Source organism: Notamacropus eugenii, chromosome 1 (assembly GCF_028372415.1).
Source record: "Notamacropus eugenii isolate mMacEug1 chromosome 1, mMacEug1.pri_v2, whole genome shotgun sequence".
In the NCBI taxonomy this organism is placed as follows: Eukaryota; Metazoa; Chordata; class Mammalia; order Diprotodontia; family Macropodidae; genus Notamacropus; species Notamacropus eugenii.
In genome coordinates this window covers 325,982,943-326,009,036 of record NC_092872.1, presented here as the reverse complement: position 1 = coordinate 326,009,036, position 26,094 = coordinate 325,982,943, and the positions used below count along the sequence as shown (strand labels likewise).

Genomic DNA, 26,094 nt, shown 5'->3' with positions numbered 1-26,094 from the left:
TAATCCAATCTATATTTTTGAAATCACCAAAGCTTGTTTTGATGTTTGTTTTTTTAAGTTATATTTACTCAGACAAAACTATACAAATGGTTTTATAGAAAGCAGAATTATTGTATCACAGAAACTCAGAGTTGGAAAAGAAAGACCACAGGAACCTGAACAAGAAAGCACTTCAGGCATTCCGTTTTCCTTTGATAGCTATAATTACTGGGAAGTCAAAATTGGCCCCTCTGCAACTTGAATATTGCTTAATTCTGCCTTCTGAATTCAAGAATAAATCTGACCCTTCTTCCTTGTCACAGTCCTTCAAATACTTGAATACTAGCTAATTATCCTCCTTGCTCTATAGCTTAGAATTTAGATTCTATTGGAACACTGCGCCTAAGAAGGTCTAGTGAAATGAATCATTGAGAGTAAAGTTTTAATAAATCTCCAGCTTGGGTGTGATTTTTTTTTCCTTTTATTCTGTTTTGGTGCCACTTCATTTCTTTTCAGCATGTCTTCCTCACTAATAAGATAAGTACCTATGAGCATGACAGAGCCACTTACTATTTCACATGTCTTCAAAAAAAAACTGTGGATCAGTTAATTTTGATTTTTCATTAAAACGGGATGGTTTTTATGACTTACTATAAATCTGTTATACTTGGTTCTTTAAAAGTAATCTAAAAAAACAGCATATCCAGAAAAGTACTAGCCATCTTGGTAGGAATGAGAAGCAAAGCAGATACAACAGCAGATGATGAAAACAGATGATCTTTAATTATTTCTCAAACAGCTAATAAATAACACTGACCATTACCTGAGGACCTAGAAGTTCAAGAATTATTAAAAGGAAACAGGAAAAATTTTACAGTTCTGTTAACAGAGTACTATTCATGTGAATAGTAATTTTACATTTTTATTTGATACTAAAAATTAAAAAAAGCAAATACCAAAAAGTGCATATTATCACTGAGAAAATCCCCATCAGATTTTATGAATGCAACAAAAGCAATGTGATTTTCCCACAAAATATTCATCAGAATGTTGATGTGTGCATCAATGAAAAGCTATGAGACATGTTTTCCAGAATTGAAGGAAACCAGAGATTGCCACAATGTGTTGTACTTCTAAAATCAGATAAATACAGATGCCTAGATTCAGCAGAAATGAAATTATATTGACAAGGTTGGGTACATTAAATTTCACAGGTAAAACAGTTACTTCTTACTTTGAATCTCATCATCCCCCCCATATATTCAATAGGTCTTTATCAAATTACATTATTTCAAATGGAAGGTTTTTAATTTTTTATAAAGCTATAATCTGATATTTGCCAACATTATTACTTCCCCAAAATATACCTGTGTTCGATGAGTTACAATGACTAGTTTATTAAGAAGTCAGTTTGCAATTAAACCCATTGTCAGTTTTTTATTATAATTAAACTAGTTAACAATTTTTGTGTACACTACAGGATATTCTTTTACACAATCTTTCTGTTTCATAACAGTAAATAAGATAGTAAACAGATACTCTATACTTTGACTACAAAGAAATAAAACCAAACTTTAGAAAAATACAGGAAAAATTTCAAGTTAAAAATATATTCCTTTGGTTAAAAGTCATCTTCATAACATTCATTTATAGTCTGTTATCACAGCATGCTCCACCAAATCCAATTTAATCTTCTAATAATATGCCAAACTTGCAGACTAAAAACTTTTGTCCAGTATTTTATGGGGGTAAAGGGAGGTGTCACTGGTTTTGTAGCAATAAAATATTTTGATTTTCTAAAAGAATAGCCTAGTTGCAATAAATTTCTTTGCTTTCGTTCTAAAAATGATTCTTGCTATCATTACTTTAGAAACCTGTGAGCCATGTAGTTTTCCTCAGATACGGAATATCCAAACTTTTTGTAGAAACCAACGTTTTGTGGAAGACATTCAAGGGTAATTTTGTAACAGTTCAGTTTTTTACTTAGCAGAGTAAGAGTTGACAATAACCTGAAAAAGAAGAATGAACTCTTAAGAATAAGGTTGTTTTGAATAGCTTTTTGAAAGACAGATTAATTTTTTTATTGCAGCCTTTTTAATGAATTAAATTTTGTGCTTTTTTCAAAGAGTTTTCTCAGAATTAAAATATAACATGATTAAAGTTTATATACGAATTTTCACCTTTATATCAACTGCAAGATTTTTAGATGTCATTCCTATTGCATATGCAAAACAATACAAAATTGTTTAAGGAAATAAGAGGTTTTTTTTTTAATTGCTGCAAATATTTTAAATTTGTCAAAAAACAAAACAGAAATGTTACCAATGATACAAATAAAAACAACCCTTTAGACCTTCATTCTAGCATATTCATACTACTGAAGATCTACTGAAACACTTACGTGGATAAAGTTTTGTTTTTAGCATTTCATTTTAAAAACAAATTCCAATTACTTTTGAGACTTAACCAGGCACATGTTTTAATCAAATAAATTAAGATGAACTTGAAACCAAAATATTTATACTTTAACTATTAAAACTGAAAAAAAAACCCTATAATTAATTGGAACTTAAAGCAAGTAAAAAAGAAAATAAGCAGAAGTTAAAAGTCCTAATTTCCATGGTCGAGAGTTGCCAGGTCTGGAGTCAGGAAATCTTCCTGAGTTCAACCCTGGGCAAGTCACTGTTTGCCTCCGTTCCTCATCTATAAAATGAGCTGGAGAAGGAAATGACAAACCACTCCAACATCTTTGCCAAGAAAACCACAAATAGGATCATAAAGAGTTGGACATGACTAAACAATAAACTTCCCGTGGTCATTTATTTCAATATATCTAAGCATTTTTTTTATTCCTAGTGTTTCTAACGATTGTAGAATTAGTATTCCTGACATGGTAAGTCCAACGTCCTGTTTTTGTACTCATCTTCTGTATAACTTTTAAAAATTTAAGTTGGTGTATTCCTCTTGAATCCTCCTTTTAAAAATCTGTTATAAAAGATTTATAGGATTATATTGGAGAATGAATACAATTTTGAAAAAGAAATTTAAATGTTTTTAAAAGTCTTAAATTGATCAAGTTCCCTCTATTTCTACATCATTTTCTTCAGGCAACAGTTTTCTCTGCCTCATTGTAATTGTTTCTCTTTGTTATCTTCTCATTGAAAGGTTCCATCCCTCTTAATTCCTTCAATCTTGAAAAATGTTAAAAAAAAAAAAAAGTACTCCTATAATTATAAATAGGTTTAAGTATACATATACGTATACAAATGCACATGTATGCATGTATACACATGCTTAAGGATGAAAAATCCATAATGGGTGATTGAGGCTATTTGTGATAAATCTCTAAATCTGAAGTTAGTGTCATAGGAAATAATCATATTCCGCCCCCATTTGTTTTCTGTACCAATGTGAGAGTCAACTGAATGAACTCAAGTACATATACTTAAAGTAAAGATGTGAATCTTTTTGAAAGACAATGTATCACAGATTTAAAGCTGAAAGTTTTGGGACCTTAAAGGTATTGAGCCCAATCTCATCATTTCACAGAATTGAGGTTTACTGAGCTGCCAAAGTCATACAGGTAGCAAGCAGCAGGGTCAGAATTTGAACCCAGATCCTATGGCTTCAAACCTGCTGCCCTTTCTGCTGTACCATAGTGACAAATGGCTAGTCTTTAGAAAACTGTTGAGCCAGTATGGCAGCATGGTGAGTCCTGAGGCCTTTCCAGGAGTCTAAAATCACGGAGTGACATCACAAAGTTCTCTGGGTCCTAGCTAATAATTATTGCTAATTGCTCATATCTTAAAAGTTGCCACCAAAAAGTACTGCTCATTTTACCTTACACTGGAATTCCAAAACTAGCTTGATATTTTTTTAAGTCAGGTATTTAAACAATCAATTTTTAGGAATTTTTAAACTCTTGACTTATCTTCTTGAGTCATTTTTCAGTGGTGTCCAACTCTTTATGATCCCATTCCAGGTTTTCTTAGCAAAGATACTGGAATGGTTTGTCATTTCCTCAGGGTTAAGTGACTTACCCAGGGTCTCACAGCTACTATGTGTCTGAAGCCAGAATTGAACACAGGAAGATGAGTCTTCCTGACTTCAAGTCCAGGGTTCTATCCACCATACCACCTAGCTCTCCCCCTAATTCAGTCATGACAAGAACTCATTCATTATGGATTCAAGAACATCTAATCTACCAAAAGTTGATACTGTTTCTGTAGCAAAATACTTACAGTTTCCCCAGTTGTTTTCCTCTGCATTCATCACTCACAACAACATCTTCTACTCTTCCTCTCTGTGAAAATATTTATCCTTGTGTTTAGTTAAAAAAGGAACCTTTAGTCTGATAAATTAGTAAGTGAACAGTCTTTACTGGCATCATTTTGATAAGTAGTCACATGAAGAGAAATGTGTATCATTTATAAGCTTGTATGGCATCACTACCAGAAAACAGCTTTATGTACTTCCATCTCTATAATATTCCTGAGGCAGTATAGGATTTTGGAAGGAATACTAGATTTGGAATAAAAATAACCTGGGTTCAAATTCCAGCCCTGCTACTTATGACATGTGTGATCTTGGGCAAACTGTTTAACCTTTCTGGGTCTAAATTATTTCTTTTATAAAGAAACAGAAAGATGCCTTGTTTCGCACCAATTCACCTTTTCTTAAAAGCAATAATTTAGTCACAACTTTGCCTTACAGAAACTCCTCCCTACCGAAACTCACACAGAACCCAGCAGCCACATGCCATCATCTTGTTCCCACTTCTACCCCTGACTTGAGGTGCAATTTACTTACGCTCAGGAACTCTCCTCAGAACCATTAATCAATGCTTTAAAACTGGTAAGGCTTTTTAGAAGAGTATTGCTACCCTTAAAGGTACCAACAAGTGTAGCAAGTTCCCTATTAAGTATTCTAGATACTTGCTTCTAGGACTTCATGTACATGACCTGATCTTTTTCTTTACCAAATTCTGAATTTTTGGTCCACTTAGTCCTTACTGACTTCACTCCATGCTTGTTTTTCTTGGTATTTCTAAGCCTACATACTAAGACCAACTCCAATTGTACAACCAACTTCAATTATTAAACATGATTTTACTCTATTTAGGAATTAAGAATTTTTCCAAGGGAACAGATTTTTAATTTTAAAATAAGTCACTGAAAAAGATACATTTCATGGAAATTATTCACAATATTTGTTAACAAAGGGTTTCTCACGAAACCCTATATGGTAAAACACTGAAAGTATTATTCTTATTTTAAAGCTAAAAAGGAAGCTAGCTCAAGCAGATTAAAAGAACTGCCTAGAATCACAAGACTTATAATGCATTTGTCCAGTTTTGTCAAGGAATGTCAACTACTTTCACAGGCCGGAATAAGAAAAGCATACCTTTGCACATGAATGGATGAATTTATGTTCTATTATCAGAGTAGCTGTAGCAACAATCTGCCCTATAGTGACATCTTCTACAACTGTAACATAATAATCCCCTGATTTCCTCATGTGTTCAAATGATCCTGCAGGAACAGGAAAAGACATAATTATATAATAGATGTATAACTTTAGTTGATCACAGAACCACTAGTTCCACCTACTGAGCATTTTAGACTTATTTTGCCATCTTAGATTCAAATTTGAATTAGTAGAGGAAAAAATCATCTATTACGGAAAGTGACCAAGAGATTGAGAAGAATTATACCCAAAAAATATTTTAAAACAATTAAGAAACTATTAACAATAAAAAAATCAATTAAAATAATTTCAAACTTGTTTTTTGATAAGGCAATAATAGTATACATTCAATGGAACCTATGCCACATTCTCTATACAGCATGAGAAATTTCCCAAGCCAGGGCAAGAATTACATCAATCCACACACATACAGAAATGAAGATGTATCAGTCACTTTTGTTCTACTGCAACCTTCAGCTAAGGTAAGCCATATGTAGAGAATGCTTAACTAATTTTTCTATTTATGTTTTCCCAGTTTTGCCAAACGTAGACACACACTGGGACAGAACAAAGCCCACACAAGGAAAAACTTATCTTCCCTTTATTCCTTTTCCAATAACATACAGAGATGTGTACTCACTCATAAACTGCTCAGGGCTGACCATTCCAGTTTCTGTCAGCTGACCAAGTACTTTAAAAAATCCTAATTCAGAAAACAAATTTCATACAAAATGACAATTTTTTTAAGCAAAGGCGCATTTTGGAAGAAACTAAAACCTAGGTCTCTGTTTTCACATGTAATCCCAACTCCTTCCACCCCCCAAAAAAAATCCCATAAATGCATTTAAGTATCACACATCTCTCAAATGGCAATATTTATTTTTAAAAAGAGCATCTATATTGTGCAAGAAATAAAATATAAATGGATTTAATTCATGAATGATACCAATTATCATACAATACACGACTATTTTAGTTACGCCAGAATTTATGGCACTACAATCAAAAAACAGAAACTGCTTTTAAAAACAAACATGGTTTTTCTCAAAGAACAAAATTTTTTTTTTAATTCTTGTAGCCACAGTTATACACCTCACCAAAAATCACATTCTTCAGCTTTAAGTTGGAAATACTTTATGGTTTTTGACAACCATTTTTCTCTAGGTTTAGATATTTCAATTTGCCTAATTTGATGAATGAAAATATTTGTGTATAATCAGTTTCATTTTACAAAAGATTTTTGCACAGTGTGGCTTAACCTGAGAAAAAGATTACTGGAAAAAAGTTGAAAGACCTTATCTACTTAGTAACTTCCCATAGCCTGAAGAGAGAGGTATGGTTCCTTTTAAATCAAAGCACTTATTAGTAAGCTATTTGAAGGGGAGACAAGCAAAAAGTGAAAGTGGTATTCCTCCCAGGAGAAAGGATATTTGAAGAATAGAGGGTAAGGAGAAAAGATGTATCTTTACTGTTCCTCCTGAATTATCTTCACTGGGTATCTAATTTAATGTTGAACATAGTATTTCAACATGCACATTTAAATACAGATTCAAAAATACATCATAAATATATTAACCTTAAATCTTATCATTCGTATCAGTGCTAACTGGCTTTCATTAGCACAGATAAGAGTAAACCAATTCAAGGCATCATTAATAAATGTAATATTAATCGCTACCTCTGTTCAGATCTGCAGTACAAAGAGGCCTCAAAACCAAACCATCTCCTGGGTATGTTGGGGAGATGGCTGGAGAAAATGTTGCAGTATTCTGGCTCCAGTCCACCTCTTTCAATAGACTTGGGTCAAACATAGGTGTTTCATCAGGTTTCATGACTGCAATGAGGCCTGAAATTAAAATAATAATTTATACAAAGAACTTTTTTGTCTTAGAAAAAATAGATTTTTAAAGTTAATATTTCTGCAAAGCAAAGCAATACTTGAATAATACCAAAAAGGACTCAGTGAAATTTCAGTTTTTAAAATGTATGAGAGCAGTTAAGTAATTTTGTCTTCTCAATCCAATACATCACCACATATACACATAGACCCTTTAAAATAATATCTCACATTTATGTTGCAGTTAGCAAAGTATTTTAAATAATATTATTTCATTTGAGTTTGTAGCAGCTCCTCTCCTGTTCTGTCCTCTGGTGTTCTACCCAGAGGCAAGTACACCCCATGGCCAAAAGGTGCCTTTTTTTCCTTTGGGTTTACTGGCTACACTTCTTGCTCAAAGATCAAACCTTAAACCCAATTCGCTCTAGAGCTCATAGACTGGAAAACAAGTCTCCACCCACCTAGCACAGAGTGAATGTCATTACAAAATAGTAATTGTTGCTCTTTTACCTAGAAAACCTGAGGGTCTTCCCCTCCCAGTTTGATTTTTTTTTTATTAAAAGGGCCATCCCCTTTAATACTACTTATTAGTAGTATTACTACTTAACTACTTAAAAGAAGCCTATTCATTGAATGGGTATATCTCAAAGTGAGAATGTGGTAAGACCTTAGCCTGAAAGGGCCAGGGTCTCACATTCCATCCTGGGCCATCTCCAATCATCCTGTTGAATATCAGGTCACTGAACCCAGGTGACTCTGGAGAAGAAAGTGAGGCTGGTGACCTTGCACAGCCTTCCCTCACTCAAACCAAAGTCAGCTGCAAGTCATGTCATCATCTTGATGTCATAGTCCTCTTCGAGAATGAAGGACAAACACAACAACAAAAAGCAGAAAGTCACTACAGTTGAATGAGTGGAGAGGGTGTCAAAGTCTGACCAGTATTTTAGGAAAATCACTTTCGTGACTGAATGGAGGACGTAGAGTGGAGAAAGCAGAGGCAGGCAGACCCACCAGCAGGCTACAAAGGTGAAATCAACAGATCTTGGCAACAGATTGCATGAAGGGGATGAGGGATATTGAGAAGTCAAGAGTAACTCCTAAGAGCATCACACCTAGGTTTTAAGCCTGAGGGACTGGATGGTGTTGTCCTCTACAGTAACAGGGAAAGTATGGGGGGAGGGAAGGGAAGGTTTTAGGGGGAATGATAATGAGTTGTTTTGGACATGCTGAGTTTGAGATCCTATTTGAGGTGTCTGAAAAGCAGGTGGAGATGCAAGACTGGAGGTCAGCAGGGAGGTGGAATAGGTAGCCTGGAGAATTGTCACCATAGAGAAGATAATTAAACCCATGGAGTTGATGAGATCAAGTGAAATAATACAGAGAAAGAAAACAGTCAAAGACAACCATATGGGATACCCTATAGTTAGAGGGCATGATCTGGATGAAGAAGATCCCTCAAAGGAAAATGAGTAGTCGTCAGATAGGTAGGAAGAGAACCAGGAGAGTAGTGTCCCAAAAACCTAGGGAGATGAGAGTATCAATGAGAAGAGGGTGGTTAACAATGTCACAGGCTGCAGGAAGGTCAAGGAGAATGGAAACTGAGAAAAGATCATGGATTTAGCAGCTAAGAGATCAGTGCTAACTTGGAGAGAGCAATTTCGGTGGAGTAACAAGGTCAGAAGCCAGACTGTAAGGGATTAAGAAGAGAGTGAAGAGAGCACAGGTCTTTTTGAGGAGTTTAACCAAAAAGGGCAGAAGAGACAGGACACTAGTTAGTAGAGACAGAAGGATCAAATAATGGTTTTTTCAGGATGGGGGAGACATGGGCATGTTTCTAGGCAGAAAGGAATAAAACAATAGAGAGGAAGAGATTGAAAATAAGTGATAAAAGGGGGAAGACAGAGGCAATAATCTGTTGGAGGAGATCGGATGGAATGGGATTGCTTGAACAGGTAGAGGGGTTGTTGGCTTTGGTAGGAGTAAGGCCCCCTCATCATGTGAGATAGGAGTAAAGGAGAAGAAAACAGCAGGATGCATCTGAGTGATGGGATATAAAGAAGAGGGGAGAAGAGAGTTCATGGCGAATGGCCTCAATTTTTTTCTGTAAATTATGAGGCAAAGTTCTCATCTGAGGGAATGGAAGGACAGGAAATCATGTGAGGCTTGAGGAGGAATGAAAAGGTTTGGAAGAGCCACTGTGGAGGGGACAGTGGGATAGTGACCTGATAAGGCAGGTCAAGTACAACAACTTAGCAACAGTTGAGTTAATGTAACGAACTTAAAGTGGACCCAATCAGGGCAGTTGCTTGATTTTCTCCACCTTCATTGAGCCTCACATGTGTGCAGGGGTGAAAGTGGCAAATGGTGGGAGTGATCCATGGCTGAGACTTGGCAGGAAGTAATTGGTGAAATGATACTGGACTAGGGATTTGAAAGAGGAGGACAATGTAAAGTTGCATTGTTTCACCAAGGGGTCAAAATGGAAAAAACAGGAGAGAATAGCTAGTGCAAGTAAGATGGCCTGGGAGATAAAATAACAAGTCAAGGGATTGGAGGTCATGGTGTGGATGAAAAGTAACATTTTATAAGAGAAATTTGAAAGAAACTTAGTTTTAATTCCTTCCCATACCAAAAAAAAAAATTTCCATTATGATAACAAACTCAGTATAGAAAAATCAAGTGTGTAAATCTCTAACAATGGATAATATTTCCAAATCCAAGTAAGAATACCATTTTTAAAAAATGTTTTTATAAGTTATTTTTTAAGAAAGATTCATCTATTTTCTCCATGCCACAATTTTTTTTATCTATACAGTGAGAGAGTTAAGAATAGATGAACCCTAAAGTGTTTTTCAGCTCCAAATCTTTATTTAAGGTTTTTCCTCACAGGAGTAAAATGTTAATGATACAATCCATATTAGACAAAAATAAAAATGTGACTTAAGTCAATAAGCATTTATTAAGTGCTTCCTATATGTCAGGCACTGAGTTAAGTGCTGAAAATACAAAGAAAGGCAAAAGGTCTTGAGGTGCTCACAATCCCCTGTAGAACACAACATGAAGAGCCCTGTGGCACGCTCTTGGTTAGTGGGTATGACCTGGATGAAGCAAGACACTGAATTCCAAGGAACTATTAGATAGGTAAGGAGAAAACTAGGAATGGTATCCTGAAACTAGAGAAAAGACAGTATGGAGAAGAGGGTGAACAACAGTGTCAAAAGTTACAAAGAGTTCAAGAAGAAAGAGGATTGAAAAACAGCCATTAGATTTGGCAATTAAGAGATTACTGGTAAATTCTGAGAGCAGTTTTAGTTGAATGAGTTCAAATGAATGATGAGATTGGAAGGCAGACTGTTAGACACTGAAGAAGAAAGTGAGAGGAGAGGAAGCATAGGCACTTATTGCAGACTCTCAAGGAGTTTAGTTGCAAAAGGCAGAAGAGGTATAAGACAACAGCAGAATGGATAGATCATGCATGTTTTTTGATGATAGGACAGACATGAGACCTCAGCTAATCAGCTGACAATCTGAGCCTCAGTGTGGTAGAGCAGGCACACACCAACACCAAGACCCTCCACATGCCTTAACACGTAGGGAAACTGGATGACTCCATCTCCCAGAACCACCACAGACTGGGGCAAACAGGCATCCTCCAGTGGCCAGACCTCCATATGCTTCAGTGTAGCCCCAAGCAAACATTCATCCTCCAGCATCATGAGGAATTAGGCTAGATCTCCACAGCTCCAAAAGCCAGTCACCCTCCAGTGGCCAGACCTGCAAGTGCTTCAGCAGCCCCAGGGAAACGCAGAAATACCCACCAGGCTTCAGCACACATCAGACACCATCACTAATCCCCCAGTTTGGCAAAAAGTAAGCTGCCAGACTCCTACAGCCAACACCACCAACCACATACCCCAGCCTACTCCTTCAGCACAGCACCAGACACCAGGGTACCCATGGGCCTCAGGGCAATATCAACACAATACTAGCTAAATAGTTGGGGCCTGCAGTCCCTGGCACAAGAAGCATGAGAAAGTGCCCCTTCCATGCCAGGTGCAGAGCTCAAATTTAAAAGAAAGAAAAAAGGCAAAAAAAATGAGCAAAAAACAAAAAAGAATCTGACCATCGAAAATTATTATGGTGACAGGGAAGACTAAGACACAAACTCAGAAGAGGACAACAATGTTGAAACATCTATGGGCAAAATGCCAAAGAAAACAGGAAGTGGTCTCAAGTCCAGAAAGAACTCATGGAAGAGCTCAAAAAGGAGCTTAAAAATAATATGAGATGCAGAAGAAAAAATGGGAAAAGAAATGAGAGTGATGTAAGATAATTATGAACAGCTTAGAAAGCTATCTAAAAAGCAGAAATGGCCAAATGGAAAAGGAGATACAAAAATCCACTAAAGGAAAGAACTCCTTAGAAAGTACAATTGGCCAAAAGGAAAAGAAAGTACAAAAACTAACTAAGGAAAACAACAACTTAAAAGTTAGAATTGGGCAAGTGGAAGTTAATGACTCTCTGAGACATAAAGAATTAATCTAACAAATTCAAAAGAATGAAAAAATGGAAGAAAATACAAACTACCTCATGGGAAAAACAACTGATCTGGAAAATAGATCCAGGAGAGACAATGTCAGAATCACTGGACTACCAGAAAGTCATAATCAAAAGAAGGACCTGGACAGCATCTTTTAAGAAATTGTTAAGGAAAACTGCCCTAATGTCCTGGAAACAGAGGGCATAACTGGCATTGAAAGAATCCACTACCTCAGGAATGAGATCCCAAAATAAAAATTCCAAGGAACGCTGTAGGTAAATTTCAGAACCATCAGGTCGAGGAAAAATTACAAGTGGCCAGAAAGAAACATTTCAAATACTGGGGAGTCACAATCAGGATTACCCAGGACTTGGCAGCTCCAACATTAAAGGACTGGGAGTGATAGAACATGATATTCTGGAAGACAAAGGATCTAGGATTACAACCACAAATCCCTTACCTGGAAAAATTAAGCATAATATATCAAGAGAAAAAATGGTCATTCAATGAAATATAAGGATTCCAAGCTTTCATAAGGAGAAGATGAGAACTAAACCAAAAATTTGACCTCCAATATCAAAATCCAAGAGAAAGATGAACAGGTAAAAAGGGGAAAAAAACATAAGGAATTCAATAGAGCTAAACTATTTATATTCCTGCATGGAAAAATGATACTTGTTTAATTCTTAAAAGTTCTACCACTAGAATTGTATCACTATTGTACAGCTAGAAGGAATATACATGGACAGAGGATACAGACATAAGGTGAATTTGAGGGAATGACATAAAAAAATTAAGGGATGAGAAAGAGTAGAACAATGGATATAGAAGGGAGAGGTAGAATGGGATAAATTATTTCACATGAAGACCTATTACAGTGGAGGGGAAGATGGGAGGGTAAGCAACAAGCATCACTTGAACCTTATTCTCATCATTTTGACTCAAAGAGGGAATCATATACACAATCAGTTGAATACAGAAATCTATCTTACCTGCCAGGGAAAAAGGAGGGAAGGAGATCAAGTAAAGGGAGTATGGGCACTGACAGAAAGGAAGGCAGATTAGGGGAGGTGGTAGACAGAAGGAAAACACTGGTGAGGAGGTACAGACAGGAGAAAGAATTAGGATGGAGGGAAATACACAGGTAGTAATCATAACTGTAACGTGAACGTAATGAACTCTTTCACAAAATGGAAACAGAAAGCAGAGTGGATCACAAACCAGAATCCTACAATATGTTCTTTACAAGAAACATACTTGAAGCAGAGAGACACGCACACAGAGTAAAGATAAGGGGCTAGAGCATAATCTATTATGCTTCAGCTGAAGTTAAAAATAAGCTGGGGTAGGAATCCACATATCAGACAAAGTAAAAGCAAAAATAGACCTAATTAAAAGAGATAAGGAAGGAAATTACATCTTGCTAAAAGGTATCATAGACAATGAAGCAATAATCAATACTAAACATATATGCATCAAGTAGAATAACACCCAAATTACTGAAGAAGTTAAGAAGTTCTGAAGAAGTTAATTGAACTACAGGAAGAAATAGACAGCAAAACAATATTAATGGGGGACCTCAACTGTCCCCTCTCAGAACTCAATAAATCCAACCAAAAAAAAAAAACCAAGAAGGAAAATAAGGAGATAAACAGAATATTTGACAGGTTAAATATGACAAATCTTTGGTGTGATTCTGACATAAAGGGTGATGACACCATAAGCAAATTAGAAAAATAAGGAATAGTCTAACTGTCAGATCACAACCTAATTGAGATTGAGAGCATTATAAAATGTAAAATAGATAATTTTGATATTAAATTTAAAAGCTTTTGTACAAAGAAAAACAACACAACCGAGATAAGTAAGAAAGTAGAAAGACAGGAAACATTCTTTACAGTGTGTCTCTGACAGAGACCTCATTTCTCAAATACATAGAGAACTGAGTCAAATTTATAAGAATACAAGTCATTCCCCAACTGATAAATGGTCAAAGGATATGAACAGGCAGTTTTTAGATGAAGAAATCAAAGCTATCTATAGGCATATGAAAAAGTGCTCTAAATACTTCTGATTACAGAAATGCAAATTAAAGCAATTTTGCAGTACCATTTCATACCTAACAGATTGGCTAATATAACAAAAAGGAAAATTATAAATGCTAGAGAAGACATGGGAAAATTGGAACACTAATGCATTGTTGGTGGAGTTGTGAACTGATCCAACCATGCTGGACAGCAATTTGGAACTATGCTGAAAGAGCAACCAAACTGTGCAAACCCTTTGATCCAACAATACCACTACTAGGTCTGTATCCCAAAGAGAGCATAAAAATGGGAAAAGGACCTACATGTGCAAAAATATTTATAGCAGCACTTTTCGTGGTGGCAAAAAACTGGAAATTGAGGGAAGCTCATCAATTAGGGAATGGCTAAACAAACTGGGATATATGAATATAATGGAATATTATTGTGCAATAAGAAATGATGAGCAGGCAGATTTAGAGAAAAATCTGGAAAGGCTTTTATGAACTGATACAAAGTGAAATGAGCAGAACCAGGAAAAAAATGTACATTAGCAACAATGTATGACGATCCACTATGAATGACTCAGCTCTTCTCAGCAACATAATAATCCAGGACAAGTACAAAGGACTCATGAAGGAAAATGCTCACCATATCCAGACAAAGAAATGATGGACACTGAATGCAGATTGAAGCATATTATTTTCACTTACTTTATTCTTTCTCAATTTCTCCTTTTGTTTCTTCTTTCACAACTATGACTAATAGGGAAATGTTTTTGCATGACAGCACATGTATAAACTATATAAAACTGCCTACCATTTTTGGAAGATGAAAGAGAATGGAAGGAAGGAAAGAAGGAGAATAATTTGGAACTCAAAATCTTGTAAAATGATTGCTAAAAATTTTTTGACATGTAACTGGGGAAAAAATATAATGCCAATTTTAAAAAATATACCATTATATTAATATACTATAAATTGTCTTATCGTTCCCCAATAAGAAATGCCACTCCCTTACTTTCCAGTTTGGGGCTAGTATAAAAAGACTTGCTCTAAATATAAATAGCGTACCTGTTTTCCTAAATAAAGCCCTTCCAACATTTATCATTGCCCTCTTTTGTCTTCCTTTTCAGTCTGATGATTGTGAGGTGAAATCTCAGAATTCCTTTAATTAACATTTCTCTATTAGTGATTTATAATATTTTTTCATATAGTTCTTGACAGCTGGGATTTCTTTCTTTGAAAACTGCCTATCATTTTCAGAGGAAGAAGTTAAAGCTATCTATAATCATATGAAAAAATGCTCTAAATCACTACTGATTAGAGAGATGCAAATCAAAACAACTCCGAGATACCACATCACACCTTTCAGATTGGCTATCATGACAAAACAGAAAGATGATAAATGTTGGATAAGATGTGGGAGAGTTGGAACACTAATTCATTGCTGGTGGAGCTGTGAGCTGATCCAACCATTTTGGAGAGCAATTGGAACTATGCCCAAAGGGCTACAAAAATGTGCATAGTCTTTGACCCAGCAATATCACTTCAAGGACTGTATCCCCAAGAGATCATAAAAATGGGAAAAGGTTCCACATGTACAAAAATATTTATAGAAACTCTCTTTGTGGTGGCCAAAAACTGGAAATCAAGGGGATGCCCATCAACTGGGAAATGGCTGAACAAGTTGTGGTATATGAATGTAATGGAATACTATTGTGCTATGAGAAACGATGAACAGGAAGACTTAAGAGAAGCCTAAAAAGACTTATATGAACTGATGCTCAGTGAAAGTAGCAGAACCAGGAGAACTTTGTACATAGCAACAACCACAGTGTGTGAGGAATTTTTCTGGTAGACTTAGTACTTCATTGAAATGTATGGCCTTAAAAAATTTCCAATGGGAAGCAAGGAATAGTGTATTTATCAGATCTATGGAGAAGGGAAGAATTCTTTACTAAAGGAGAGATAGAATGCATTATGAAATGCAAAATGGATAACTTTGATTACATTAAACTGAGAAGTTTTTGAACAACCAAACCCAATGCAACCAAAATCCGGAGGGATGTAGTAAATTGGGAAAGAATTTTTACAGCTAAGCTCGGGGATAAAGGCCTCATTTCTAGAATTTATAGAGAACTGATCCAAATGTATAATCATACAAGTCATTCCCCAATTGATAAATGGTCAAAGGATATGAACAGGCAATTTTCAGAGGAAGAAATTAAAGCTATCTATAATCATATGAAAAAATGCTCTAAATCACTATTGGTTAGAGAGATGCAAATCAAAACAACTTTGAGGTACCACATCACACCTATAAGATTGGCAAACATGACAGAACAAGAAAATGAGAAATGCTGGAGAGGATGTGGGAAAGTTGGAACACTAATTCATTGTTGGTGGAGCTGCGAGCGCATCCAACCATTCTGGAGAGCAATTTGGAACTATGCCCAAAGGGCTACAAAAATGTGCATACCCTTTGACCCAGCAATATCGCTACTAGGACTATATCCCCAAGAGATCATAAAAATGGGAAAGGGTCCCACATGTACAAAAATATTTATAGCAGCACTCTATGTAGTTGCCAAAAACTGGAAGTCAAGGGGATGTCCATCAATTGGGGAATGGCTGAATAAATTATGGTATATGAATGTAATGGAGTACTATTGTGCCATAAGAAATGATGAACAAGAAGACTTCAGAGAGGCCTGGAAGGACTTATATGACCTGATGCTGAGTGAAAGGAGCAGAACCAGGAGAACTTTATGCACAGCAACAACCACAGTGTGTGAGAGTTTTTTCTGGTAGACCTAGATTTTTGTAATAACACAAGAACTTCTTACCAAAAAAAAAAAAAAATCCCAATGGAGGATCTCAAGGCAAAATGCCTGCCACACTCAGAGAGAGAAATATGGAAGTCACTCACATATTGTAGCAGATCATGTTTGTGTATGTGTATGTGTTTGTGTATCATGTTCTGATTTGTTATACGATTTCTTTCATTTATCTTAGTCTGACTACATAGCATGACTATAGTGAAAATATACTCAATAGGAAAGTACATGTAGAATCTATACAGAATTGTATGCAGTAGTGGGGAGGGACGGGGGTAGTGGGGAGTAGGTGGGGAGGGATAAAATCGCAATTGTATGGCAGTGATTGTTAAACATTACAAAATAAAAAAAAAAAAAATTTCCAATGGACTCGAGGCAAAACACCTTCCACATCCAGAGAAAGAACTATGGAATTGGATCACAGACAGAAACAAACCATTTTCTTTTATATTATGTTATGTTTTGTTTTGTTTTAGGGTTTCCCCCATTCATTTTAATTCTTCTATGCAACATGCACTTCATAGGAACGTACTTGTTGAACCTATATAAGATTGTAAGCCATCTCAGGGAGGGAGTGGGGAAGGAGAGAGGAATAAGGGGGAAGAAGTGGAAAAAATCTAAGATATATGGAAGTGATTATCAAACGCTGAAAATAAATAAAATAATTCAATTGACAAAAAAAGAAAACTGCCCATCTAAGTCCAGCTCCAAAATGATGAGGCACCAGAAGGTAGAGCTACCTGGCTGCCTAAGCAAGGGTGAAATGGACCAGGTTGGAAACAGAGCAGTTCAGTAAGGGAAAAAGGAAAAAAAGAGAGAGAGGGGAAGGAGACAAACTACTTAAGGTACACACTAAGGTACACACTAGTGTACTATTACTGGAGCTGTGAACTGGAAAGCAATTTATTACTATGTCCAAAGTGGTAAAATGTATATGATCCAAATATACTTTTACTAATCCAGACCACAAATAAATAAGTGAAAGAAGAAAAGTAACTAAATATACCAACAGAGGAAAAGTAACTAAACATACAAACATATTTATAGCAGCTATTTTTGTGGTATCATAAAACTATAAATTAAAAGGGTATACTATTGGGAAATAGCTAAACAGATTGTGGTATATGAATAGAATGAAATGTCTTCAGACATGATCAAATAGAAAATTTCAAAGGCAACTAGGAAGACCACTATGAATTGATAAAAACTGAACAGAACTAGAACAATTTATACATTCTAGAAAATGTATATATACATTTGAAAGCCTTAAGAACTCTGATCAATACAGTGATTAATGAGTCCAAAAGAATAAAGAGGAAATATGCCACTGACCACCCAACAGAGAGGTAATGAACTTAAAATTCAGAAAGACATACATTTTTCGGATACAGCTAACGTGGGAATGTGTTTTTGCCAGACTATGCAGACATGTATTAAGAGGCTTTATTTTTAGTGGTTGGGTTTTTTGGTTTTGATTTGCTCAGTTAAGAAAAGGAATCAGTAGGAAGCATAGATCAATAAGAAAAAACAAAGGATATCTATACTATCATATGCCACATTCATTTCAATATACCTTGTTGGTGCAGTGGTGTTGCTCTGAATTAAACTCAGGCACTGCCAAAAAAGTATAGTGAAAATATACTATATAACTTTGCTACCAAAATAAAAAATTTAAACACAATATCTTGTTTGGGTAAAACTACTATTCATATTACTTTTATTGGAAATGAAACTGGAGTATTTATTGAAAAGAAATAATGCAGCAAGTGCACAAGGTTTAAAGTGACAGGATTTGTAGTTTTAAATCATTATATTGTTAAGACGCTTTTACTGTGTAACAACATATAAAAAAAAGAAAACTGCTTCTTCTTATTTTTTGACCATTTGTCTTTTGAAGAATGGTTCTTAAGTCTTATAAATCTGAATCAGTTCCTTATGTATCTTGGATAATTAACAAAAACTATGCTGTAAAACATTTTTCCCATTACTTGTTTCCCTTCTGATTTTAAGGGTGATAGAATACAAAAACTTTTAAAATTTTTATATAATCAAAATTGTCTATTGTATCTTCTATGTTCCTCTATTACTAGAGCTATCACTTCTTCCATTATATTTAGTAAGTAGTCTTCAGTCTTTCCCTCTCCACAGATCTGAAAGTTATTTCTTTGTAAGTTGCTTATGATGTGCTTTTACATCTAAAATCATGTATTTACTGTGAAATGTTGGTTATACCTAGTTTCTGCTGAACAGCTTTTCAGTTTTCCCAATAGTTTTTATCAAATAGTCTTTACTTTAGGAAATGTAGTCTTTGGCTCTACTGAACACTAAACAGCAATTAACAACTGGAAAACTGCACCACAACATTAATAGAAAGAAAAACACAAATTCAGCTCTGAAGTTCCACCTCACATCTATCAGACTGGTGAAGGTGACAAAAAAAAAAAAAAAAAAAGAAAATGACAAATGTTGAAGGCTCTTCAAGAAAACAGGAACAAAATTGTTTTAATAGTATAAGAATGTATTTTTCAAACCTTTTCAGTTGTACTCTACATTCACGCATTTATAAGGGTACTGTAACACTTTTCTTATTCAGAAATTATTTACTCAAAAGAACTCAGGTCCTCCTGACTCCTGCACTGGCCCTAAATGTCTCACCTCAGACACTTGACACTCATTAGCTGTGTGAACTTGGGCAAGTCACTTAATCCCAATTGCCTTATCCTGGGTCATCTCCAGTCATCCTGGTGACTGTCTGGTCACTGGATTCAGATGGCTCTGGAGGAGAAGTGAGGCTGGTGACCTGCACAGCCCTCCCTCACTCAAAACAAGTTAAGAGCAAGTCATGTCATCATGTCTTCTTCGGCAACAAAGAACAAACACACACTCAAAAGAACATATGCAAGACGAAAAGGTCTTCTGAAAGGTCTGGAGACTGCAGGATATAGTGAAAAGAGCAAAGGTCTAGTAGCCGTAAGACCTAGCTTAGAATTCTGGTTCTACTGAACCAGGGAACAACTGTATCACAGTGTATGTCATTTAACCTGTCCAAGCTTCAGTCTTTCCAGTTGCAAAAAGAGAATTCTAACTGTCCTGTCTCTCACACAGTGTTATATTTAAAGGATAGGAATAGGGACTGAAATTATTTACCAAAATTTATTTACTGGCATAAGGAACCTCCTGGTTGAATAAGCTTTCCCTGCCAATGTAGATTGACACCTTCTCTGCAATTTACAATCTTAGAAAGTTGCTTTGTGCACCAAGAGATTAAGCGATTTACCATGAGTCTCAGAGCCAGAATGGCAGAGGCTGGACTTGAACCCACAGGACGTAGCAGAAGCAGGATTTAAACCCTCATCTTCCTGCTTCACAAGCTAGCTTTCTGTCCATGAAATCATGGTCTAATAATACTCAAATGGATCTGTGACCTCATTTGGGTGTACCCCTCCTCCAAAGGAATGTCTAGGAAGTTTGTTTTTTCTTTCTCTACTTTTGTGTTTGTTTTGACAGACCGGTGATCTCACTGATAAAGAGAACTCCTAGAGAAGAAACCCTCTACAACTTCAAATCTTTTTGAATTTTGACTACTATGAAAGATACAGATCTTCTACGTCAAAGTTAAAAAATGTTATTCAGATTTTTGAAATGTAGCAAAATCTTTACTTAGGTAACGCTATACAATATAAATACATTCAACGTGAGATTTGTTTAAAAGTTTTTTGGGTTTTTTTTAATCATCTGGAGTTCTGAGAGAGGTTAAGTGACTTGCCCAGAAGTCATACATCCAGGATGTGTTAGGCAAGACTTGAACCCAATCTTCCTGACTCTAAGGCCAGCTCTCCAGTCACTCTCCTATACTTCCTTTTACACTACATAGGAGTACTGAGGCTTTGTGGTATAGGGGGCTAACAAACCCAACACACCTCAGAGGATTCTCAATGCTTCACTGTATTACAGCATAATACAATACTGAATTCTAACATGAGTTTTAAATTACCTTAATAAATACCTAAAACAATTATAAAGATTTTCCTGAAAAAGATATTTAAAATAAAAAGTTCTGGTATTTAAAGCAATAAATTTCATTCATCTAGAAAACAGACTTCATAGGGAACACGTTCATCCTCCCAATGAGGCCAGGTAAGCGAGATGTGATATAGCCGAAAAAGTGTGCTAGATTTGGAGTCAAAGAACTTGAAGCTCAAAACTCAGCTCTCATCTCCCTGGGTTTGTGACCCTGGACCAACTACTTTTCTAGGCCTTACTTTCTTCATCTGTAAAAGGAGGGAACTATATTAGATGGTCTCAAGAGTCCCTCTGAGCTCTATTATTTATGCTTCTTAAATATTATATATGTTTAGTGAATGTAACAGTGAGAAGGTACCTTTCAGATCATTTTAACTCATTTTACAAATAGGAAGCTGAGGCCTAGCCAGGTCTAGAACCTGAGCCCAAAACCACACAGCAAATAAGAGGGAGAATTATGACTAAAATCCTGACGTAAAGCCCAGTGTTCCTTCCAGTAACCAGTATGGGTAATCATAACCCCAAGGGAAGTCAGTGGAGCTCTAACTCAAACCTAGTCTATAATAAATATACGCCCTGCAATTCACTTCCATCTGCCTCTGGCACAGCTATACCTTTCTTCCCTTCTGACCTGTAATTCATGCCAGAATCAGTCTTACACTTACTGGGCCATTGGTCTTGCCATATTTATCTAATTACTATACATTTTTCAAATAATATTTACTATCTTCTTTTCCACAACTTCGAGAGTATCCAAAGCATGCATTTTTATCTCAGTTTTATCACAATGCATCAGTCAAATAACTTCTCCACTCTAACACTGCTAGTTAGTGGCAGGGCTAGAACTAGAAGCCACAAGTCATTTATCCACAACCACAGGGAAGAACCTGAGATGATCTAAAGGCTGGTGACTCCCCAAGTGGGAGGAATGTTACGCCCAGCAATCTACACAGCACCCCAAGCTGGCTCTCTCCTTCTCTGAACAATCAAGAGGTACTTCTTCTTCCACTATCTCATATGGCCGACTTCAGATGACACCCCACCAGAGGAGCTCTGCCTCCGTTCAACCTTAGTTTAGGTCGACGTTACCCAGGCTAGAAAAGGGGTATTTGAGAAAGATTCGAAATACTTGAATTCTATTTGCATCGGTGCCACTAGCTGTGAAAAAGCTTTGGGGTCGGCTTCCCTGGTAAAGTACAGGAACTGAACTAGAGGGTTTATAATAGGCCTCATCTCTAAAATGATTTTAACGCTTCCGTTTAAAGCAATAAACTTCACTCATCTGGAACTTGTGCTCTGGAATATGACGAAATAACAGGTGAAGACGCTCCTTGATATAAGAGGCTATCTCCCATCCACTACACTGCATGCAACTGGCTTTTTTAAAGGAACCTAAACAGGATCTCCGAGGGAGGAGGCCACCTTGGTGGGTTTCCTGGGCAGTTTCAACAGCCAGTGAAAATGAACAAAGGGCAGTGCCTCACGTAGCCCCGGGGGGCACCCGCACCCCGCGCGGATGCTACTTGCTCCAGCGCTGACCCAACGTGCAACAGAAGCTCGGGGTGCTCAGTGACTAGACTGGCCTCCCGAGGTCGCCCCACGGAGGGGGACACTTCATGCCTCCTCCCGGAAAGGGCTAAGGTGAAAGGAGCACAAACACCCGCCCTCGGGGCGCTATCGTGAGCGGCGGGGTCCCGCAGGCAGGGCGGCATGTGCGGCCGGGCGCCTCCCTGAGCGCCCCAGCTCCGGCCCGCGTCTCTAGGGGTTCCCTCCAGCGGACGCCGGCGCGGTCTGCGTTAACGTCCCACGGCAGCTCCGAGCGGGGCTGGTAGCCTCGGCTCAGCTCCCTCAGCCGCGGCCGGTCCGCGCTGGGGCCGGAGGCTGGCTCCGCCGAGCGCCGAGCCTGGGGAAGAAGAAGCGGCCGCACGCTCCTAAAGCCGCCTCTCGGCGCTCACCCAGCATCCTCTATGCCTAACCTCACGGAGCGAACGGCGGACCGGTCCCGACACAACTCGGCCTCGACCCCTCTGGCATAACCGCATTCCGCGAAGCGGCCCGGTCGGCCCGGTCCGCCCGGTCCGCCCGGCCCCGCAGCTCACCTGGCGGCGAGGCGTCAAATCCGCATCCGGCTTCCGCTTCGGCTCCGGCTTCCCCTCGTCGCGCTTCTCCCGCGCCCCCGGCGGCGCCGTGGCGGCCCAGACGTGGCAGCGGGAGTGCCCCCGCCCCCTGACGCACGGGCCGGGAGGAGGGCAGTGTCCTGACGGAACCGGACCTGAGGGACTGGGGGAGGGGACGAGGGGAGGAGGGAAGGAGAGAGGTCTCGGGTGGGGTGAAGGCCGGAGCTCCCGGGAGCCCCGGCACTAACGCCACGCCATGTTCTCCCGCCCACCCTGGAACTGCGTCAGCCCGTGGGCCTCACCTTCCGCAGACGACCCCACCTTTTCCGTGGTCTCCGAGCGTTTCAGCCCTGTGGGGGCGTGCGCTCGTCCCAGGAGCAGACTGACTCCGAGTCCCGCAGGACCGGGGTTTTCTTAGCGGCATGAGTAACGAACAGGAAGCGCACAAGTAGCAGATTCTCTTGGCTTCTCCAAGGCTGTTCTCATTTCCCTGGCAAGGATTTAGTCTGGGAAGTCGTTCCCTCCAATGCTCTCGTTTTACTGACGAGTAATAATCCTCTAAGTAGGGAGGTTTCCCGGAACACCTTGGTCCCTCTCTCTCGTCTCTCCTCTCCATGATCTTGGCTCTGCTCTGTACTTATACTATAAATGATACAGTGTAGCATTGGACTTGGAAGAGTTCCAGCTCTGCAACTTACCCTCTCACTAAGGTGACGGAACAGATTTCACATAACTTTTCTTGGCGTCGTCTACTTCTGTCTGTGGACCTCAAAGGATTGTGAGAAAAATAGTCAATTCAACAGCAATTATTAAATAATTATTTGTAAGATAGTGTTAGGACAGTAAGGAAAGAGAGGAAAGACCCTGTTCTCAAGAAATTTTAAAATGTAATTGGGAGAAAGGGGTCAGGAGGAAGAAAATAAATATTCATTGGTCCCTGCCACCATCAGGTAGTGAAATAATTTCTCTAAAGAAGAACCTTGTGGCCTAAATGAGTTCAGGTATCTATGAATAAGTACTTCAAAATAAAAAAGGTCTAACAATTGTTGAAACAGAACCTTGTGGAATTTCAGAACATGGAATTATAAAACACCGTTTCTGAGTGGCTTAAAAGATAAGGGAGGATTATGACAACAAAATTTATGACCTGCATGGCAAAAAATAATGAGCAGAATAGGAAAACTGGAGTCTTCAATGGCAAGCTGAGGCCAAAGAAACAAAAGAGAGAATAGATTGAGAATACAAATACACAGAAGTGAAGGATGAGCTAGAAGAAGAGAAGCAAAAAACTTATTGTAAAAAATTTACCCACTGTATGCAAGTAAAACATACTGATCTCAAAGACAGGATGTATACAGGTAACATAATTTACAAAACATAACAGGACCAAAAAACCTTAACACCACAATGCAGGAAATAATAGAAGGGAACTGTCTAGATAATTAATGAAATGCCAAATGAAAAGATCCAGAGTCTTTCCAGAACATAACCCAAGAGTGCAAACTACAGGGCACAGTGATTAAATTTAATAACAGGTTTTGTAAGCAATCAGGAAAAAGATCTTCAGATACAAAAAAAAAAATTAAAATAATGAAAGACTATTCTGGACCCACCAGAGATTTTAGGAGGGAATGTAACAAGCATGTTTCAAAGAGCAGGAGGCAGCCCAGGATGACCTACCCTGCAAATCTGAACTCAATTATACAAGAAAAAAGTTCAACATTCAACAATAAAGAGGCATTTGAAACATTCTTAGAAAGAAAATAAGACAGGGGAGTCAAGATGGTGGAGAACAGGCAGCAACCCAGCTGAACTCTCTCAGCATTTCCCTATGAACACCTTAAACATAACTACTTTTATATCAAATTTTGAAATGACAGAGCCAACAAAAGGTCACAGTGAGCCATTTTTCCAGACTAAGACAACTTAGGTCAGCAATAGAGTTCTGTGACAAAGGGTTATGCCAGCCCAGAGCACAAGTAGCACCAGTGGTGGGCCATGATGGTAGCCGTGACAGTGGTGGCAGCAGCAGCAACAGCTTTAGGAGCTCTCAGCCCAGAGATTGGTTGAATACAAGGGATTGGTCAATTGCCCAGAAAGGGATTACAGGGGACTTTGCTGACACTGGCTACAGTTGGCACTGATTGATCAGCAACTATTGCCCATACACAGTTCTGGGTTATAGTTCCAAGACAGGAAAGAACACTTCTCACAAGGAAAAAAGGAATTAAAAAGTTTTTGTACAAATAAAAGCAATGTAGCCATTATTAGAAAGAAAACAGAAAATTGGGGAAGGTGAGAGGAATTTTATAGACAGTTTCTTAGTTAAAGATCTCTTATCTCAAATATATAGAGAACTTTGTCAAATTTATGAGAATATGAGTCATTCCCCAATCGATCAATGGTCAAAGGATACAAAAAGGCAATTTTGGGATGAAGAAATTTTTGAATTAGAGAAATGCAAAGTAAAACAACTTTGAAATATCTCACACCTATTAGATCATCTAAAATGCTAGAATGGGAAAATGCCAAATGTTGGAGGTGGTGTGGAAAAATTAGAACACTAATATACTGTTGGTGGGACTGTGAATTGATCCAATTACTTTGGAGAGCAATCTGGAATTATGCCCAAAGAGTTATAAAAGTATTTATACCCTTTCACCCAGCAACACCACTATTAAGTCTGTTTCCCAAGGTGGTAAGGGAAAAGGAAAAGAACCTATATGTTCTAAAATATTTATAGCAGCTCTCTTTGTGGCAGCAAAGAACTGGAAATTGAGATGTCCATCAATTGGGAAATGGCTAAACAAGTTGTGATATATGATTGTGATGGAATACTGTAAATGTGCTATAAGAAATGATGGACAGGTTGATTTTAGAAAAATATGTAAAGACTTACATGAACTGATTCAAAGTGAAATAAGCAGAAGCAAGGGAACACTGGATACAGTAACAGCAATATTACTTGAGGAATAACTGAATGATGAAGCTATTCTGAGTATTACAAATATTCAACTACAAAGGACCCATGAAGGAAGATGCTATCCACTTCTAGAGAAAGAACTGATAAATAGAAGTGTGCATGTATGGTGTGTGTGTGTGAGAGAGAGAGAGAGAGAGAGAGAGAGAGAGAAATGGTGGCCTTCTATAGTGGAGGATAGGGAGAGAGAGAAGGAGAGAGACAACTTGGAATTTAAATGTAACAAAATGAACTAATTTAATTTTCTTTAAAACAGAGAAGAGGCCCCGGTCACTGTTCCAGTGTAGAG

The 26,094-nt window shown here is 37.7% G+C and overlaps 1 protein-coding gene across 2 annotated transcripts; it reads right to left on the bottom strand.

The window, feature by feature from the left end:
* Positions 1–740: 740 nt before the first annotated feature.
* On the bottom strand, positions 741–22,939 carry GNPNAT1 (glucosamine-phosphate N-acetyltransferase 1). 2 transcript variants are annotated; one of them, XM_072629702.1, is made up of 6 exons: positions 22,808–22,939; positions 7,124–7,291; positions 6,086–6,148; positions 5,383–5,510; positions 4,221–4,282; positions 741–1,988 (listed from the first exon to the last, which is right to left on the bottom strand). In XM_072629702.1, exons 2-6 carry the CDS (start codon positions 7,275–7,277, stop codon positions 1,841–1,843), a joined length of 555 nt encoding a protein of 184 aa, XP_072485803.1. In that variant the 5' UTR covers positions 7,278–7,291; positions 22,808–22,939; the 3' UTR covers positions 741–1,840. The 2 variants fall into 2 exon arrangements, with proteins under 2 accessions (XP_072485803.1, XP_072485804.1); XM_072629703.1 differs by having other exon boundaries at positions 22,685–22,813.
* Between the last annotated feature and the right edge of the window lie 3,155 nt (positions 22,940–26,094).